Raw genomic sequence first — 21,037 nt, forward strand, 5'->3', positions numbered from 1 at the left:
GTCCCTATATTCCAAACAGCACTGGTGTTTACCTGGGAAAAGGCACCATATCTAACTATACCTAGGTGGAAACTCTATTCCCCAGTGCTAATGCATTTGATAAATACAATGCATGCTGTGGAGACCTCAGTGCTGAAGCAGCAGAGATCTCCAATTTCAAGCAAGGAAAAAGATCTGCAGAATGTAATCACGTCAAATGTACACTGAACAATTGTTTCAATGGGTAGATTTAGGTACCATGCATTTTTTTAAAGGTGGTTCAGCAAAAAAAAATAAATTAATGCAATGTTGTAAAGAAACCCCTTAAACAATCAAGAGGATTTCAAAGATAAGGAACTAAATTCTACTCTTAGGTGATCTGGAGTAGATCTGAAGTACGGCAGGAGAAATTAAAAATAATCCATTTATAGAAAACAAATATGAAATCATTTAGGAAGTTCTAATTCTCCTTAGCCTTCCCTCTAAATATGTATTTTGAATTGTTTGATTAAAGAGTATAATTAACTAAAAATACTTTAAAAGAAATAACAGCTAATGAAAAGCTAATTAATTACACTGACTTAGTGATGGTAGTGCAGATATACTCCAGGCCAAATCAGAGACAAAATTGTCCCAGAGCTCCTTTAAGAATAGCTCAGCCACATTACTCATTTCTCGTGTACAGAATATATTCCATGGTTATTGCTCAAAGTGCACAAACTGCGACTTTTGGGGATTTCTGAACAATAATATGGAATTGGTCTATTCTGCAATATTTAGAAAGCAGCCATCAGCAGTAGGTACCTCCTGCACTACCCCAATACACTGTATTTGCCAGCATTAAATCCTCTATGGAATACTTCCCATGGCACTGGGAGAGAAGTGGGGTGAAAACAATTGCTTTTAGTAGCACTCACTGCAGTGCTCTGAACTGGGAAGTCAGATGCTCACAGAAGTGCTTGGACCTACTGAAACACTGTCATTTGAGTGATTACATCCGTTCAAGTGATGCACAAAAACTGGCATTGCTGAGATGCCATATTTCCCTCTCACTTTTTTTTTTTTCCACCCAATCTGTGTGAGTTTGCACCCCTCTAGTTTCAGTATATTTGAGTTTTAAATTAGATGTAGTGACTCAATGTGAAGTAACCAAAATCTTCCATTTTTGTTTGCTTTCCATCAAAGCCAGATGAAATCTTTGAAGTTTCTAGTGTGTTAGGGAAATCCATCTTTTTTTCAAAAGCACTGGAGAAATGGGAAAGTTGAGCTGGAACTCAAGAAAAATTAATTTAAGAACCCTGTAGCATGATACTGAGCATGGTGAGGAAACACTGTTCTAGCCAGGAAGGCCATCAAACTGGTTCTCACCTGCATCAGACAAAACAAAGGTAAAAATAGTATTCTGCCATTAAGACAAACAAAAGCATCCCTGTGAAAAAGGTTTCAAATAGATCTAGAAAACTCTGAAAGGAGCTTTCAAACATTTTCCTATAATGAGTGCAGTTATTTAAAAATTCTTATGTGACTTTTGGGGGCAATTAATTACAGGCACTTGGCATTCATTGACCCCGAGAATGTCTAAAACCGAAGGAGCTAAGTATCTTACAAGAGGGGTGCAAAGTCATTTGCAAACTACATTTTCCAGAGTTTCATGTGACATTAAGAGAAGAAGTTTCAGTTGACATCAGGGGAAGTTTGACATAATATCCACTAACGTGATGGTTTTACCCCTTAGTCCAGAGCCTGGTTATTTTCACCAAAATGTTGTGCATTCTAAAATACTATTTTTGGAAAGATTTTAGTGCCAATAAATGTGTACACATCTTAAACCTTCTTAGGATGAATCTACTTTAAGCATTTTATCCTTTTGATCTGAAGTGATATTAGAAATTTGAGTATTCTTTACACACTTGCATACATTCTATGCAACACATGCAAGGGAAGTTAATTTAGTCTGCTAGAGTTAGATACAAGCAAGTTTTAGTGACAAGGCATTCCTTCAGTTAACTTGTTTTCTTAATACAGCAAACTGCTGCATGTATCTGGTAATCCTGAAGCAGCTAGTAAGATTAGTGATGCTGGGCAGAAAAAAACATTTAGCAATATTCTAAACTATCTTCTGGGGCAAAGTGTCTTCTCCTGCAATGTATCACACTGATATCAGAGCTGAAGGACAGCATTTTTCAATATTCCAAGAATTTTTCAGAAGAAATAATGAAAAATACAGTAAATATTAGTGATGGGCGAACCTGCAAGTGTTACAATAACCAGGTAAACACCACAAAGTTCAGGTGCTTCTTGAGCATTAATTTGACTCTCCTGCACCTGAAAGAGTGAACTGACCATAGGAGCAACTGCATTTTTTACTGGTATTTTGAATTCCCAATGTAAAGGAACTCCCAAAGTTCCAATCCAGAAGTACAAATGAAGAAAGAAAGAAACAAAAAATAAAAAACACAGAATAAATTAACCCAACTCTTGAACCTTTGACAAAAGGCTCCCTGTCAGCTTAGAGAAAGCTGGAAAGGAAATTTCCACCAAGTAGGTTCGCCCAACTCTAAATAAAACATGCTCTTGTACCTAAGTGACCCCGAGACAGAATGCCAGTGGATGACAGTTCTTGCAAACAGCACCACCCGTTCAAAAGGATCCCAAAGCGCTTTACAAGCATTAGAAAGAAGAACCATTTCACTTTCCAGTGAAGCACAATCACCTCGGAGGCAAAGGGTGGTGACCGACAGTGCAGAACAACAACTATATTTTAGTCGAGGAAATGGAGAATGTTGTAGCCAATTGAAACTATGGGTGGGTGAGTGGTGGTGGGAATGTTAGGCAAGCAAAACAGTTACAGAAATTGAGATTTGGCCACATGCCTGGGGCTGAGATGACCACGCTATAAAAAAGTGCCATGGGATCTTTAATGACCAGAAACGGTCAAGACCTGAATTTTAAGTGTCTGAGGATAAAAACATTAGAAAACAATGAAAGATACCTTTGTTGAATACATTTCTGGACAATGATATGTGCCAATTATTCTTCTGTCCTGTAAGTTAATAAAATCAAGACCAGTTTCCTTAGAGATAAGGCAGCTATTATCTTTCACTTAAAATTAAAGCACTCTAGGGTAATAATAGGACAACTAATTAAAATATATAGGGACCTCTAAGCCAACAATTAGGTATATTCAGGTATATTTTGGCTTCAGAGGTGCTATTACTGCCTTGCTCTGCTCCTCAAGGTAACATAACATTGTGATGTAAATGTAATTTTTCCGACTGGTCACTTGACCAAGGAAGGTATGATGATATGAAAACAATTATTAAAATTATTCTGGGGAAAAAGTAAGTGTAAAAGTGGTTTCAAAAGGAGGTGGAAGAAGGTTAAAAAGATCTCTTGGTGTTGAAGGATTGTTCAGCCATAGAACACAGACTCTTTATGGTGAACAGGAGGGTTCAAACTGAATGGAGAAATTCCCAGGGACGAGAAAGGAAGGGAGGATGAAGATGAAAAAGCAGTAGCAAGTACTATGGAAATAAAAGGTGAAAGCAGAGGTGGAGAAGAAATGACCAGAGTTCAGCAACCGTATGAGAGGGTGAGGTTTGGATAAATCAATCTTAAAACTGGATGACAAAGTATATGGTGCAAATGATATTCGTTATAGGTCCAGGTCAAGTGGAAGAAAAGCTGACGCTGGAGCCTTGAAAGAGGCCATGACCTTTATGATGGTCTCAAACAAAGGGAATACAGAGAAAAGTGCAGAAATGTTACCATTATATATTCTTCCTGTACCTAGAAACTCCAAAATGATGGCTTTCTCGAGGAATTCCTCTTACATTTATACATTAGCAAATGCAAAATACAACAAAATTACAACTCCCACACACATACATCAGGAATGCTCCAAGGATGACCAGATCTCTGAAACAACTAACTTTCAGTAAACCAGCACATTGGTGATTATGCTCTACTGTTCTACCAAACACAACTTGACAACACTGATGAATTGCAAGGATACAATACTGACATTCTTGCTTTCTCATATACTGTTCATTTTCACCTACAGCCTTCAGTTACAGGCAGGTATTGATGGCTCCTTTTATGGTAGAATGGCTCAGAAGCTGTGGACACAACAGGCAGCTGGGATGAAACTTCCCATGGAAAAACCTTCTGAAACAAAACAGCTGTAAAGTTGTCATGGGATGTTCCACCTCACCAGCAAGGTCTGAGTCACTGACTGGGAACCACTGACCCCTGGGGGCTGCCCTGACCACATGAGGTAATGTGGGGGAGGTACATTAGTTCTGTATAAGCTGCTCTCAGGTTCACTCTGGGAGAAAAAAGAATTAATTATTTCCAAATGGCACCTGCCTAAAGCTATACAGACGTTTTTGACAAGATAAGCCAGTCTGCTGAGATAAAGCTACAGAAATTTAAAACACACAAATGCCTAATATTTAAAAATATCCGTATGTGAAACAGTGTCTTTAGAATGGAACAAACACTGCATTTCCACTGTCTCTACAAAACTGAATTTCCTGCCAGCATTGGAGTTACTGTTTATGAAACCAGGCTAGAATGCACTGGCTCAGATTGTGTTATACCCCTGATATTTGGGTCAGGCTGAACAGCATGATGTTAGAGGGCAGCAAAATTGTGATGACTTGTAATTTCAAGTTACTTTGCTTGGTGTCAGGTCAGAAAATTCAGAAAAACTCTGAAAATTAAATAAGAATTTGATTTAGGTTCTTGAACTTCTTAAAGTCTAGAAATCTAAGCAAAAAAACCCTAAGAAACCTGCAAGAGTTTAAAAATAAAGTGAGAAAAAAATGCAAGATCTGAACATGGAGTTTTAACATTGCTCTACATACTTGTAAACCAATTTCTAGACATGCAGTTTTACCTTCTGATATATGTGACTGTGATCATTTTCTTTAGTAACACATCAGTAACTTAGCTGCAAGTATTGTAGGATTATAAATGGTTGAAAACACACTTCCTTTGGCATCCATGACTTAAACACAGCATTCCATATTTGAAGAAGAACTATTCCCACATAAAAGGACAGAGGCTGAAGCATCTTTGGTTTGGTGGTATTTGAATAAAAGCCAGGAAATATGGACTTGTTCAACCTGCTGCCCAGAATCCAACGTTCTAACCCAAAAAGCCAACAAGAGAAACAGGTAAAGTCAGGACTGTTGTTGGAAATCCGGTCCAGAACAGGAAACCATGGAGCAATGGGATACTGGTGTCCTGTCCTCAGATGGAAGCATCAGCAGCTTCTCAAACACCACAGAAACATCCCTGGGGGTTCTGGAGCAGGTGGGATAAATCACCTCAGCCAACCAAGAAAGAGAAACAGGGAGTGCTGTGATTCTGGAGAAAAACATCTCCCTCCCTTTCCCTTTGGGCCGAGCTCGTTCAACCCAAACTGATCCCTAGGAAAGGGAAGGAATCAATTCTGGAGTGAGGCCTCTGTGTCAGAAGTGTCATTCCCACCCTGGCAGCAAAGAGACTGACCAGAAACAGCAAACAGATGCCTGAGCCAGCAGATGAGCTTGCAACCTTACTTAAGCAGATCCGTTAATTAAATAGGACAAACAAATATTAAGGTTAGTCATGTTTTCAACTGATTTCCTGAGATATTTGCTCTCAATCCAAACCCAGAAACAATGCAAATACACATATGGAGGAAACAATTTTCTTCTTTTTCAACCTGCAAGAACATATCACAATAATGGGTTTAAATATTAGTTAAGAATTCTAACTGGAAGGTTTTCAAATCTGAATAACTTCCATATTGATGTTATGACAGTTAAAATAAGGTTTATCAGTTGCTCCTCTAAAACAGCTTCTGTAAGACATTTAAGATGTTATTTTTCTTGTTTGAAGTCAAACAACTTTAGTTATTTGCAAAGAACTTTATAGCACATCCCTGTCGTGAGAGTGGGCGGGCTGAATGACAGTCTACCAGTGTTTCATCCACCTGACCACAATACACTCATTTGTCAACAGATTCAGGCTTGTGATTTTGGGGAAGACATATTCTTGGGCCCAGCCCAAAGAAAAATATGGCCAGAGGCAGCATGAGGTCCAGGGATAAAACTCTAGAGAGAAACTGCAACCAATTCAGCCAAAAAAATGAATTAAAAGTCCTGAGATTTTTCTATGGAAAATCACTGAGAAGGTTTTGTTATAGGAAAAAGAAAGACGAATTTCTAATGTTTTACAACAAATTCCCAAATTAAAAAAGAACCAGAAAAGTAGTTATGATCATGGTCAGTGATGATTTAGAAGCCTGGAACAGAGCCAGCTGCACAACAAGAGACGCTGCAAGGCTCATAGGACCAGTCCTGGTAATATTAACATGGAAAGTCTTCTGCTTTCAAATTATGAAAAAAGAAGTCTGAATTTGCTGACTGAATTAGAACATTTCTGTATGTTTGACTTGTACACTGATAGTCTGCTTTTCTGGAGAGTCTAACATTTTGTCACTCATTTCAAAATGAGTGACAAGAATGAAGGAACTTTGGTGCCAAGACGTGGTTAGTCATTTCAAATTTGTTTCTAAGTAAATTTCTGTGTATGCAAAATATATATCAATATTATGTATCACTGCAAATTTTGTATTATACTTGATTTTGTGTAAGCATTAATTCTAGAGAAAATAAGAATCAGATTACAGTTTTCTCCATGACATCGTGGTGGTCTTTTGTGCCTTAAACTTCAACCAAACCTGAGTTTGATTAGTTAAACATATTATATTTCTATAGCAATATATATAAATATACAGATACACCTGCATAATATGAATTGATGGATAGTCAGAGAATTTCAGAACACACTTAAATTGGAGAAAAATGACTTGGGTTTTTGGCAATAGTGTGCAGTTTGTTCTTGGCACACATAATTCTATGGAAACAAGAGAAAAGAACAGTTACCAACATGCAAATATGGCAGGTGTTTGTGTGAAACAGGATTATATTCAATGTTACCCAAGTTTCATCAGGTGCATTTCAGGAAGGGTGATCTACTTGGAACATGAAAGCTATTGATGAGTTAATATGACCAAATATAGGCTTCTTTTAAATTGAAAATGATTATATATTGCATCTGCCTCCTGGTACAAAAAGGAACAAGACATGAAAGCTGAGGAATCATCCCCCACACCAGTTCTCTCTCTTCAAACAATATCTACGTGCAACTGAGTTTTTGATCTTCTCCTCCAGCTTTATTATCATACACTTCAATAAACAGAAAACCTTCCACACTACCATTGAAACTTACATGAAGATGCTTCTCCTACCCAAAACTGCAGGAGCTTGAAAGTAAACAAGCTCAGAATTTCATCTAGTAAAACATATGCTAAAGGCCTGAACTTCTGGAGACCTTCCTTGCTAGTTACCTGCAGGAACCTTTGAATACTTACAGAATACAGGGACAGAAATGGTTCAAACAAAACATTACATGAAAATAATCATATTGATTTAGGCTGTGTGACTTTCACTGTTGCATCCTTCAGGTCAGCTCACAAGTCTTAAGCTTCTGACAACTATATTACCAGAAAGCTGGGTTTGTTTTGAGGACATGAGCAAGGACAAGCATGAAGTGGTTTTTGCACATGGCTTTAAGATGCAAGAAGTTTAGGGAGAAGTCTCAACAAGTTTTTGCACGGGGAAGAAAGTTAAACTGAAGTTTTCTCATATTTCTAGAAGAAGAACTAGAGACATAAGAATAAAAAAAAGCTTTAGATTTCCATGTTTTATTATAATTTTTATAATTACAGAGGTATTGTTAAAACTAGTTGCTAAGGAGTAAAAAAGATATACTCATATATAGGCATGGCCATTCAATTAAACCTTGACGAACTCTTTGGAGCTGATGTGTTTCAGGAAATCAATTCCCCAGATTCCCCAGCCAGACACACCTTCTGGCCGGCAGCTACAGACACTGCTTCTACTTCACTGTTCATCATTTGTCTTTTTTGTGTCTTATTTCTTCATAATTTGATACAATTACCTAAATGGCACTGATGGATTCTTTCACGAACCAGGAATGTGTTCAGTTCAGGGTCACAGGCAGATCTCAGGCTGCAGATGCAGCACAAAAGCAGAAGGGATAATGTGCTTTAACAAACAGTGTGCACACACTGGTCCTACACTAATTAAACGTGGCATTCAGAGGAGCATGGCTGCAGAAAAAACCCTCCCACAGCTGACGTGACCTTTAATCAGATGTCATGTGGAATTGTGGAATTCCACTACAGAGCGTGGAAACAAATCACCTCCTGACTCTGCCACAAAGTGCTGGGAGCTAAATCTGCAACTTCCTCAGCATCACTCCAGTCCAAACTCTGGGTTCATAAAAGCACTGAGAGGCTGCTCAAGCCACCTGTACACTGCTGGCTGTTTCCTTGGTAATGCAGGAATGCAAATTGAGGAGAAAGAATTCACTTTTATAATCCATGCCTACTTTATTACATGTCCTTCAATAAACTTCGGTGTAAGGAATACCTTCTGACCCTGGGCCAAGAATCAGTCCTCGTGCAGCTTTACCTGTAGTGCAAACAAAAGGAAAACTCTGCTTGGAAGAGAGGGAAAGAGGATGAATGCTTTCACTGACAGCTGGACAGAGACAGCATTAGCTCCAGCAATATAGAGCAGTGAGGATTTGAGATTTTAGACTGAAATTTTAAGAGCTTCCTGTTGCCTTAGAGTTTTAATATCCTGTTCAGTTTATTAAGGGAGCCTGTGCATATAGCCAGTTTAAAAATCCTCTTCTTACCAATAGCTTTTACAGCTTATTGCAAACATGCTTTATATGCTTTTTCATGTTTCATACTACAAGTACCTCTCCTCCATAGGGTATGAGGTGCAGTTCTATGTAATAGGTACTGACTGGTTTTAGGTACCTTTGCAATAGTTTCTCCTCCCTGCAGATGCATTATATGATTTCTTCAGACTGAAACGAACAACTATTGCAACGAACTGAAAAGACCAGAGACCAGCCAGGAGTGAATCAGAGGGGAAATAAAGGCATTAGCCAGGCTAATTGTTTTGGAGCACTGCTTTGGAGCAAGGCCTATTATCTGCACCCTGCAGCTCCACTAATGCACCTTTACACCAGCCTGGCGATCGGGGAGAGGGACCCTGGCTGTCTGCAGGACACTGAAACCATCACAAGTCTGCCTGCAAAGGGCCACAGCCACACAGCAGTGCCTCCACCTTGGCTCAGGTTAACACACTCCTTCCTCTAACTGCCCCCTCTCCGTCAAAAGAGCCGTCTGTGCCAACGCCGCACAGGCTCCTCCATTTCTGCCCAGTAAAGTGGCCCAGAGAAGTCTGGCAGCTGTCCTGGCAATGCCATCTACCACAGCAAAACCTGAGCCATTTCCAGGTGTGCTGCTGCACTGGAGGGCAGTGCTGACACAGTGCCAGTGTCCTGCTCAAGCAGCTCACACACGAGACAGTGGCTCTGCAAACAGGCACCTGGGCAAGCAGGAAGCTCTGGGAGCCCCTTTCCCTGCTGCAGTATCCAATGGTCACAAACTGCCATCCTCAGCCTGCCCAGTTCACGCTGAAATAACTGCTGCAGTCACCTGTGAAACAGGGCGTTGCATGGCCCTGTTTGCCTCAAAGCTCTGATAATGCAGAGGAGTCCCCTAAAAATGAGAGATGTGAGGAGAACTATCAAAATTTTCCAGCTAAATTGGTCAGACTCTTTTCCTTTGTCAAAAAGCTGCAGGGAAAAAAAAATCAGCAGCTGAGACAACTTGAAGGAGAAGAAAAGTACCAAGTGAAGTGCAGCCGAGGGCAAGTTAAACTCCAAGGAAAGTTGCTCTTTCCTTGCCATCTCACGTCCTTTAGCAACTCTGGGCTAATCCAGATATAACAACAGTGGGCCAGTAGGGCAGTGAATTGCAAAGACACCTGTATTTGTTTAAACATTCTTTGTTCCCTAAGCCCTACATTAATTTTTCAAGTACACTTCTATTGTATTCAAATCTATTAATATGCTGTTTAATTATCATGTTGAAATTCCATGTTCTTTACTTGGTACCCAAATTTTGGATAGGAAAATGTCATTAATCTGACAACTTCCCGTGTTTGTGACTTGCACTGTGCAGCAGCAATGCCCTGTCACTGTCTCCTGCCTGAAAACCTTACATAACACAAAGACCACTGAGTAAAGAATTATTCATTGTTTTAAAAATACATTCAGTATATTTAAAAAAAGTGTTTGTGTTCAGAAAAGAAACCTTATCTAAACATTCAGAGGTTAGCAATGTCACTTCACATTTCTTAAAAAAAAAAAGACTGAATAAATCTGTATAAACAGTTCTATGAATCATTGCGTAACACCCTGACATTTTTCCCCTCTTTTCCAGAGGGAAGTTGCTTTATTACTGCTCACAGTAACAGCAGCATGATTGCAAAATTAGAGGTAGTTTATTTCTGTGACTTTTGTTATCAGGTGCTGCAGGTACATCCCTGTGCACTCGCAGCACTCTGTGCTCTGAGTCAGGCTGGAAACGTAGGATTCAATGGTTACTGCAACTGCATCCAACTCAAACCACGGTCAATGAGGTATTTACATATGAAAACATAATGCCACTGCTGTGAAGTGCCATTACCCAAAGGAAGACAGTCAGCTGAACAATACTAGGAAGTCAGAGGCTGGAATTTGACGCTGCATTTTACATATCTGTTAATCATCTTGAAGAAGCACAGACAGTATATTAGATTAGTGCCCTGAGCCTAAAGAAAAGATATAGCATGAAATTTGCCTACAAAGGATTAAAAGGTTCCTGATGGCCATCAGTATTCTGACTTAAAATACAGAAGTCCAAGGAATAAAAAGGGGATAACAATGCTTTAGAATATATAATTGGAGTACATACATCTTCCTTTATGGCACACTAGGCCTTCCAGCAGAAATACAACCCTCCCAGTTTGCCTATCCTTATTTACTCTTGCAGTACTCTGCCACTCAGAACAGAAGAGATTAAGAAATGTGAAATTATCAAGGCAATAAGGGTGTTTGAAGACATAAGATGATAAATCTGAAGAGAGAGGTGAGGAAATGGTGTGACTGCTATCTCCAATAAAGGAGGGATGTCTAGAGTGAGAAGAAAGCCAGTGATTTATCTGTAAACAACAATACCATTGTGTACAGAGAGAACAATTAGCCTTGAAGAAGGCAAAAGATGGTGAGCTAAGACTAAAGGAACAAACTGCTGGATGCAGCTTGAGAAGTTTGGAGAGTGGAATGATGCTACTCAAGCCATTTTAACCTGAACTCACTGCAAAGAAAATTAAGCAAGTCCAATACGATTTAACAAGTCTGCGATAATGTATCTTCTGGTAATTGAGTCTGAATCTTCCTGAGTTCTATGCTCTTTAAATTTCTCCATGATTTTATTACTCAGGTTTCAGTATCCAAGAAGCAAATCAAGATAGAAGCCCAATTCTTTCTCTTCCTTTCCCTTACCCCAAACAGGTCCAACAATCTTTGAAAATGAGGGAGTACATGAAGTTATAATCTTCTGTGATGACTCAGACTAGATATAATTTTTTTACAATGAGAGTGATGAAACACTGGCACAGGTTGCCCAGAGAGGTGGTGGATGCTCCATCCCTGGAAAACATTCAAGGTCAGGTTGGACAGTGCTCTGAGCAACCTGATCTACTTGAAGATGTCCCTGCTCATTGCAGGGGGGGTGGAGTGGGTGACTTTTAAAGGTCCCTTCAAATATAAACTAGTCTATGATTTTAAAAAAACAAAACGGAACAAACCCAAAACTCCCATATTTGGCATTTGATATGAATATGATATGAAATCTAAAGAAGGATTTGGCCACAGTTTCACACTGAATAGCCACAGGGAAGCTCTGCAGCCATCCTGATGGAAAACCAGGACATTCCTCTCCTGAGTCACCAAATCTCCAAGGGATTCCAGTGGATTCAGCAGATATCACAGTTAAGGAAAACCAGCTTCTCTTGTGCTTCTGCACTGTTTCACAGCCTCTCCAGTACCTTCTGCTAACACCAAAAACAGAGAGACCACCAGTGCCTGTGTCTGCCCTGGAGCCTCTCCATGGCAGAGAATGCAACACCATAAAGGGAACATGGATTGACTTCTCCTTTGATTTTGCAAGTTGCTGGGGATGAAAGGACTGAACAGCACTTCTCTTGTCACCACCTTTTGTGGATTGAGAAGTTGTAAGAGGCTGTTACCAAATAAGGGTGTTGGAATTTGAAGAAACCTATTACAGATTTTCTGGTCTATCATGAATAAACAAAGATACCATGCCACGAGCAGCACTTCCTAGAACTATTTATCCCCGTTTTACAATGGCTGTGCTGAATGCAGTAACACAACTGTGTAGAAGTTTTCATCCTCATCTTTTGAAGTTTATTAGTCATGGCATTAATCTTTTCTCACACAGTATCTGATTCTGATGAATTCATAATATTGCATGTAGTGATTCAAGTGGAACCACAAAAGAACACTTATACCTTGCAAAATTAGTCCTTCCCTACTGGATCCTAATTACAGATGGAGTGTTCATTTGGTCCCATTTCTAAAATACTCTAGCTTTTTTGGACAACTGCATCAGAACTAAATTGAGCAGTTCAGGCCCCTTTCTAATTCTTATACATGAAAATAATTATATAATATTTGGCTTCCCTTAATAGATAAAATATTCAGGTCCATTAAACATGAATCTGATTTCTCGCAGCTGGTCAGACACAACAGCAGCTGTTGGCTCCTCTCCTCTCCCCAGAGCAGCAGGACGAGGGTCTCTGATCTCTCCTGTTTGATTCCCTGCCACTGCTGAAAGGGCTGCAAACCTGCTTATCAGATCAGAGGGTATCTGGGTACCAGGGCAGAAGTGCCACACCTGGTTAACAGTGCTGGCCTAGGATATTAAGTAAAAGGCTCAGTACAAAAAAATCTAAATAAAGTTGTTCCCAGAGCACTTCGTGTCAATCCTGTAGGCAAATTCCTGCAACAGTTATTGGAATTAATTCCTCTGCTCACTTCACTGGATTACTGCACTGGTTAGTGCTTTGAAATTCTACTTCATGGTCAGCCATTTGCCACTAGACTTGGACTATTCTATTACATGGCAGGAAGATCTATTGTATAAATAAGAACATCAAAAATACACAAGTGAAAGCGTGTATAAAAATATACCCCAGCAAGTGGTGGCACTCTGACACCCATGGATCCCACACAACTTGATAAATTAAATAAAAACTCACACCTTTTTTTTTTTCATTGCTGAAAAATCACCAATAGAAAGAAAAAGATGAACTTTAGAGGTAAAAGATGATCTGTGTTAACGTAACATCAAAATGATTATCCATTTAACTCTACTCATTAAAACATGTCTCTTTCAATTTAAAATGGGCGAGATCTGAGCCATGGCAATATAACTCTCCATCTTAAAAGGCTATAACCTATAACCTACAAAACTGATTTGTTCTATCACCATGTGATGGGTTTTTGTTATTCCAGCAAATACAGAACAAAATGTTCTGTCTGCAGGCACACTATGTGTGTAGAAGTGTAGTAGTTCTGAAAAAACATGAGAAATTCCACTACTAGAGCTGTATGAAACTTATGTTTCCAATTCACAAATAATCCCTTGGTTTTTTCTAATTTAGTTTTGTTTTTTAATTCTTTGGGTTTTTTCCCCCTGGAGTATCATGCTGAATTACAAATTCAAAAAGCTTCCCTTCACAAAAAACCCCCAACAAAACAAACAAACAAACAAACCCCACCAAACCAACAAAACCCCCCTCAAAGATAATTTAGCTTTATTTAACTTCCCAATTTTGCAAGTATGTGAAAGTTTATACATTTTACACTGAGCACATTTTTGCATTCAGCCCAGATTTGCCACTGTGAAACTCATCCAAAATGGTAAGAGTGACAAATTACAAATGCTTTATAATAATTGCCCCATTTTCATTAAGCATAATGGATTCTTTTCCCAAACTGTGTATCTTGGCAAATGTCTTCTCTGCCTTAATTCTCCCTCCCTGGGGGACCATTTTTAGATTCAAAATTAAGTACACAGCATGTTGATGTTTTATTTCTGCGCAGTTCATCATTTAGTCAATAGTATCCTGGGTCATTATATCTTGAAAATATGCAAACCTGTCAAGCTTTAAACACTTCTGTAGCAAATATTTCTTATGTAGCTCATCTGAAAGATTTATGAAAGCAGGTTAAATTTAGGTTTTAGTTCCAATGTTCCATACAGCTCTTACTCGAATATCAGCTACAGCCATCATTTTGGATTTTTTCCTTTGGAAACAGATATATTCAACTCTCCATCCTGACTAAGAAAACATCTCTCAGTAAAGCTTTAGAAACAAGTCCCTCAGCCTTCCATGCTAGAGGGCAGCGTTCACTGCTGAGGTGACTAAAACGCTGCTCTGCAGACTAAGACAAGATCATCACAATTCCACCCATTTTCTAAAGAAATTACACTTAAAGCCCTGTCTGGCAGCAGTGAGGGTCTGCCTTCCTGAGGAAATGCTCCCAGTACCTCCCAGGGCCAGGTTACCTTGTTGACGTCCATCCGCAGCTTCTCGTTGTTGGCACTGGCAGCTTTTTCTGCCGCTTTCTTCTGCCGCTGGGGGCCCCTGCCAAAGAAGATGTAGTTGACCAAAGCATACTCCAGCAGAGCCATGAAAACGAAGACAAAACAGCCCATAAGGTACATATCGATGGCTTTCACATATGGAATTTTGGGAAGAGTCTCTCGGAGATGGGTGTTAATTGTTGTCATTGTGAGCACAGTTGTGATTCCTGGAAAAAAGAATTAACAAGTCTAGTGATTGAAATAATTTTAACTTTCTAGCATAGTAGTTCATAATATTCAAATGCTAGAGTTGAAAAAAAATATTTTTTTTTCTCCTGGTGGAGAAAATATATCTCAAACCTCTCTCCTTACTCATAGAATCATAGAAAGGTTTGGGTTGGAAGGAACTTTTAAAACCATCTCGTTCCAAATCCCTTGCCATGGGCAGGGAGTCTTCAGGTTGCTCGTAACTCCATCCACCCTGGTTTTGAACAGTTCCATGGATGGGGCAGCCAGAACACCTGGCAATGTGTTCCAGTGTCTCACCACCCTCACAGGGAAGAAGAATTTCTTCCTAAGATCTGATCTAACCCTGCCCTCTGTCCGTTTAAAGCCATTCTCCCTTGTCCTGTCACTCCATGCCTGTGTAAAAAGTCCCTTTCCAGCTCTCTTGTAGCCCCCTTAGGCACTGGAAGGTGCTCTGAGGTCTCCCTGGAACCTTCTCTGCTCCAGGCTGAACAAGTCCAACACGGCTGCACTAAGGGCAAATTATGCCTGACAAATTTGGTGGCCTTCTGCAATAGGGTTCCAGCAACCTTCTGTAATGAGTCTCAGTTTTAAATAAGCAGGCTATAGTTACTGTTATCTTGCTTTACTCAGGCATTTTCAGGATATCTGCAGTCTCAAACTCTGAAGGGAAAATGCTACCCAGAAAGGTTTGGTAAAGCTCAGGCAGTATTCTCTAAGGTTAAAGTGTCAGATTCTCAATAGCATGTTTTATGTGGATTTACTTATTTTAGCTTTACAAGATCTGTACTGGCAGGAATCAGCCTGATTTATACTGATTTGGCAATAGATATAGACATTTATTTTTGCAACATGCTTGGATCCTCTGATGAGGGTATAAACATGGGAGTAGTGATGAGATACGAGAGTACTCTAGAGATTAATCAGGGAACAGTTTTGCCTTTGGAATGTAAGGTAACAGTATGGAAAAAAATAATCACAGAATCATAGAATCATTTAGGTTGGAAAAGACCTTTAAGATCACTGAGTCCAACCTTTAGCCCAGCTCTGTTCCCTTCTCTGGACCTGCTCCAGCCCCTCAATGTCTTTTTTGCAGTCTTGAGGGGCCCAGAACTGGACACAGTATTTGAGGTGCAGCTTCATCCCTCAGTGAGCTACAGAACCTTAGTAAAACCTTATTTAATTCGTACCTGAAAGGAAAATTCATAATTTATAATCCATAACACAGTGCTGAATGCTGTGTTCTGGCCTGTCATAGGCAAAAGCAAATTAGGTGCACTGTCTTTGGAGGTGAAACAAGTAATAAAAGAACAACAGAAAATGCTGAGACACTTGGGCTAATTCTGGTTACAGTGATTATACAGTTAGTTCACTCAGACATGAAATGTCTTTAATTTTTATTTAAATTGGGATGATTATATGCTGATTCAAACGATCAAAAGTTTAAGGAGCAAGACATAAAATATCTAACAGGTTTTTTTTTTTCAGATCATGCACTATCCGCTAAGCCAGAAGCTAGATAAACACTCAGCTAATGCACACTGCATGAGATGTGTAAAAATGCCTACCTAAAGCAACTCTTGCAGCTGAAGCATCATAATTAATCCAGAAGGAAACCCAGGACAGGATAGTGATCAGAATAGAAGGCATGTAGGTCTGCAGAATGAAGTAGCCAATGTTTCTCTTAAGTTTAAAGCTGAGAGACAGCCTTGGGTAGGCACCTAAAAGAGAATATTTGGCACGGCTGTAATTTACTTGTATAAAGCCTAAAAACATTTTTCTGTCATTTTGGTTTTATTGTTTCATGCAACATAAGGCACACTGAGAGCTGAAAGAACCAGGGTTATCAGTTGCAGAATTTCTAGCAAGAATTGGGATTAAAGAATCTTTTATTCTAAGGGTACAAGGATGCTTTAGGTGCATATCTGCTGGTATCATAACATTCAACAACCAACAGCCAAAATCTGTCAGAGCAAGAGAGCACAGAAATGCCTCTTCCCTGGCAGACTGTGGTGTGCCCACTTCAGTTCAACCCTCATTCTCTTCTCTCCAAAAATTCAACACCTGTTGTCTCTGGATACCACAAGTAATTTACTGTATGAAACACTTGTTGAAATGGGTGCCTAGAAATCATTATTCAAGTCCCATTTCTGCTTGGTTTTGAAGAATTTGGGATGGACCATCTTCCTACAGTCCCTTCAAAGATGATTTCTACCCATATCTGAATTTTGAAGATAATTTGTTAAACACACCTACAGGTTTCCCAAGTAGGTAAGAGCCCAACCCAACTCATGCCTCTCTTGAACAATTTAAGGTCCAATCTGATTTTCTCCTTCTCCTAAGACAGCATCTTTTCAGCCCTCAAAAACTCATACACTTGCCAGAAAAGGCTAAACTGAAAATCCTGTGGAACAAGGATTTTGAAGGTTTTACACAGAAGACAAAACAATTAGCCTAATACATCCACAGTTTGGCAAAAGGAACATCTAGAAACAGGGAGGAAAAGGTTCCTAAATTTCCTCCAGACTGGGTTGTTACTGGCCGGGTTTATGGCCATACTGACACACTGAGGTGTGTAAGTGGTTTAATCCAATTTCACAGGAAAACAGAGAATACAGCTCATTTGATGAGCCTTAACATGACAGATGGCTGTCCCCTCTGCAAAGGTGAATGAATGATGCCCTGTACACCGGGAGAGCCGTAAAAAACCTTCCCCCTTCAAAATTCACACTTGCAGCTCTAATTTACTCCTGTTTCTATAATTTTTGCTCAGATCCTGAACTGCATATTGTGAATTAACCCATTTCTAAAAGTCTTCCCAGTGAATTCCCCTTTTAGCTTCCCCTCCACAAACCTGTAGAGAAAACAACATTCTTGGTGATAAGCTTGTAGTCTACAATGGAGAACTGTGGCAGCTCGATCTTGGTCACTCCTGTGACAGCATTATCACCCCCACGCCAGTAAAACTCGATGTCATCTGTGGTATAGCCATCTAGAAAAACAGGAGCAAACAATTAACACCCACATCTCCTCTGACACCACAGAGAACAGTCCACAGACAATTCACTCGAACATAACTTCAAATGCATTTCAAAAATTAAACCACTTATAACACAATATGTAAAAAACATACAGACACAGATAATTCTAATTTCAAAAGGCAATCTTAGTGTATTTTAATATTTGTCAGGTTTGTATTTTTTTTAAGACATATTACATGAATATAGCAATAAAACAAACCTTTAAAACCAAATTAAAACTACACACATCCCATCTCTAGATAGCAACTGTACGTTCAGTTTAAAGTAACTTCTGATCCCAAGGCTGGATAGAACAGCAGGAGTTTGCTGCAGTTTCTGTCCCTGGGCACTGGTAACAGAATCATTTCCTCCTGGTGACCTGGATGTTTTTCTACCTTGTGGACCATGGTCAGCATAGGAGAGAGGACAGTGACAGCAATACAAGTGATAATTCAACATACAGTTGGTTCTGTGTGCTCTGTGGTTTGTAACTGGACTGTGAAGGAAGAGGACAAACTCTAGTTCAAACCCATTTAGTTTTTACTTGTAAAAACAGCATAATCCTTTTTCTAAAATGGCTTGAATGGAATAAAAGACAGCCACATTCAGCGAGGCTTGGAAGAGGCCTTGTAAGAAGCAACTAGAGCAGATGCAGCAATACCCATCATTGGCAAAGAAAACACCCACAAGAAACCACCAACCAAAAAAAAACCCACCCAAAAACCACCCCAGAACACATGTTCACACCGTCACAAAACATATGCATGAAATACGAATCTGGGTTTGCCAGACCAGCTGGCAGCTGAGCCAACTTGCACACTCCAGAGCTGGTGGACAGACATCAGAAATAAATCTATTGCAAAACCAGGAAATAAGATATTCATTAATGTTCGTAGCCTTCTAAAGACTTCTGTCATTGAAAATTGTAAATAAAAATAATTCAAACATCAAATAATGACTGTGACTTTTTTGGAAACTGAAACAATAAAATTACATATACATATATATAAACCCATGATTTTAATTTCTCACCCACAAAGGACAAAATTATACACTAAACACCATTTTAGAGTGCTCAAATACCACTTAGTTTCAAGGAATAATGCATTATGCATAGAATCTATAAAACTGTTTCTGCACATCATTCTAGAATGATGAACAACAATCTAGAAAAAAATAATCTGTGGCTCTTTGGCAAGAAAAAAGAAGAATTAGTGAATGTCAGCTCAATATTTCTAAATTATCAGATCACATGTTGGTAAAGTACAAAGCAAACAAAGTACAAACCCAAAAATTCTCCAAGTCATTTTTGCAAGAATCTGAGTTAAGCACAGGACACTCTGATTTAAACTGTAAAACAACTGTTGGTTTACTATCTATTAAATTGAAGGTAGCACTGGTACCAGCAGAGAGAATGTGATTGATTGCTTTTCCCTCAATCAGTTCTATATCATCAGAAGCACCATTTACTCCACGTTCAGAAAGTTCCATTTCTCTTGCTGTCACGCATCACACACCAGCAGTCAAGCAAATCAATACAATGTCCTGGTAATATGGCACCAATATTACCAGGAAAGCAAAGCATTCTCCATTCCCATCAACAGGGATGGGGAGTTGCTCATCACCTCTACCTCAAGGAATGACAGATGATGAAACACTGCAGAGCAAAACCAAACAACTAGCAGAACAGAAAATAAAACGCCTTTCACACAGAAACTACAGAAACACCTATTTTTCCCAGTCTATTTAAGAGAAGTAAAAAATCAGAAATTCTTTAAATACAAACAAGGCAAAATGAAAGCTGGGCCATTACTGGCTGAGCATAAAAATATTTAGACACAAGGCAATCATCAAAACATCCCACAATGGAAGGAAAGAAGCAGACTTTTCTGAAAAACTCAGGATTTATCAGGAGGATTCACTGTCTCACAAGGCTTTGGTCTGTACAGCTGGGCAATATTTTACATCTCCACCTCTCCACGTGCACACTGGGTAGGAATCCAAGTGCTCCACAGCACTAACACTACGGCAGCACCTGGAGACAACACAAGACATGAGACGCTGAAACCAGTGGGGTGATACAAAGGTGATCAGGAAAGACCGAATTTATGTGCCACATTTGGCATCAGAGCAATTGCAAGAAACACAAAATACTTGTTTCTCTCTCCTCTTTCTCATCCCCTCCAAATTCTGTCTTTCCGCATAAAACATTAACATTCTTTTTACATTTCACTTCAAAGGCTTTTTCCCCTAAGGCTCTGAGGATTTGGATACAAAAGAGGATGTACAACTTTCTGACTGCAGTGAAACTCAACCGATTTTTAGGTTATGTTGGTAACATTCTCAAAAAACAATTATCTTCAAGTTGTGCAAATGATTCCTTATTGGAGAGAGTGGGGTGGGGAGAAGAAAGAGATGGAAATGTGACTCTGTAATTACTGCATGCAGCCGTTAAAAACAAAAGGAAAAGGTATTTTGATAGACAAGTGAAATGACAAAATTGATTCCAGGACTCAGAGTAGATTTTCATGGTGTTAGCAGAACCAAGGTTAATTCTCATGTAGGCACTGCAAGCTGATTCTCACTCACAGTAAGCCTGCTAACTCACAGAATAGGTGTCCTGGTGCAACCCATGAAACAGCTTCTTTTTTTCCTAGTGATTTCAATGAAATCATTCATACTTTGGGGAACCTCCTGCAAAATGCTTCCATAAATAAAATGCTTCTGTTACAATTGTTCTGGGAAAAGAAAGAGAGATCAGAAACAGACAGAGAGAACTGCATCCATGCAATGATGTTCAAAAACCTTTTAGCTCCTAGAACTTGGTGATTTCTTGCAATCTTTCTGCTTCCACAAGCTCAGTTCCTCCCACCAGTAAAATGATCTCAAAAGTTACTGGATTCAACACTGTGGAAGATCCTGCAAGCCCAAGAGCTCCTCACACAGCAGAGCCTTGAGTCTGTGCTGCCTGGTGGAAGGAAGGTAACGAGGCCAAGCTGGCACAAAGCTGGTGCCACGTCATCAGAACTGAGTTCTTCCTGAGACGCCAACAAAACCTGTGCACAGCACTGCCCAGTGCTGTCTCTGCAGGGCTGTACAGCAGCACTGGCTGGGTAGGTTGGAGTGCAGATCTTTTCCTTCCCACATCCATCCAGGAGTGCTCTTCATCTTTTCCTTCTGATCTCCATCACTCTTT

General features: G+C 39.5%; 1 protein-coding gene across 3 annotated transcripts in view; it reads right to left on the reverse strand.

Annotated features, from left to right (window-relative positions):
• The window catches only part of GABRB2 (gamma-aminobutyric acid type A receptor subunit beta2), a 123,770-nt gene that overhangs the window by 6,494 nt on the left and 96,239 nt on the right, over positions 1-21,037 (reverse strand). For 2 of the 3 annotated variants that reach the window (XM_050312460.1, XM_050312461.1), the window contains 4 exons: positions 17,676-17,813; positions 16,390-16,542; positions 14,558-14,802; positions 2,972-3,022 (listed from right to left, as the gene is read on the reverse strand). In XM_050312460.1, coding sequence (XP_050168417.1) covers positions 2,972-3,022; positions 14,558-14,802; positions 16,390-16,542; positions 17,676-17,813 — 587 coding nt within the window. The remainder of the gene's footprint in view (positions 1-2,971; positions 3,023-14,557; positions 14,803-16,389; positions 16,543-17,675; positions 17,814-21,037) is intronic. The other variant, XM_050312462.1, reaches the window with a different exon arrangement.

Source organism: Myiozetetes cayanensis, unplaced genomic scaffold (assembly GCF_022539395.1).
Source record: "Myiozetetes cayanensis isolate MyiCay16 unplaced genomic scaffold, myiCay2020 scf17, whole genome shotgun sequence".
In the NCBI taxonomy this organism is placed as follows: Eukaryota; Metazoa; Chordata; class Aves; order Passeriformes; family Tyrannidae; genus Myiozetetes; species Myiozetetes cayanensis.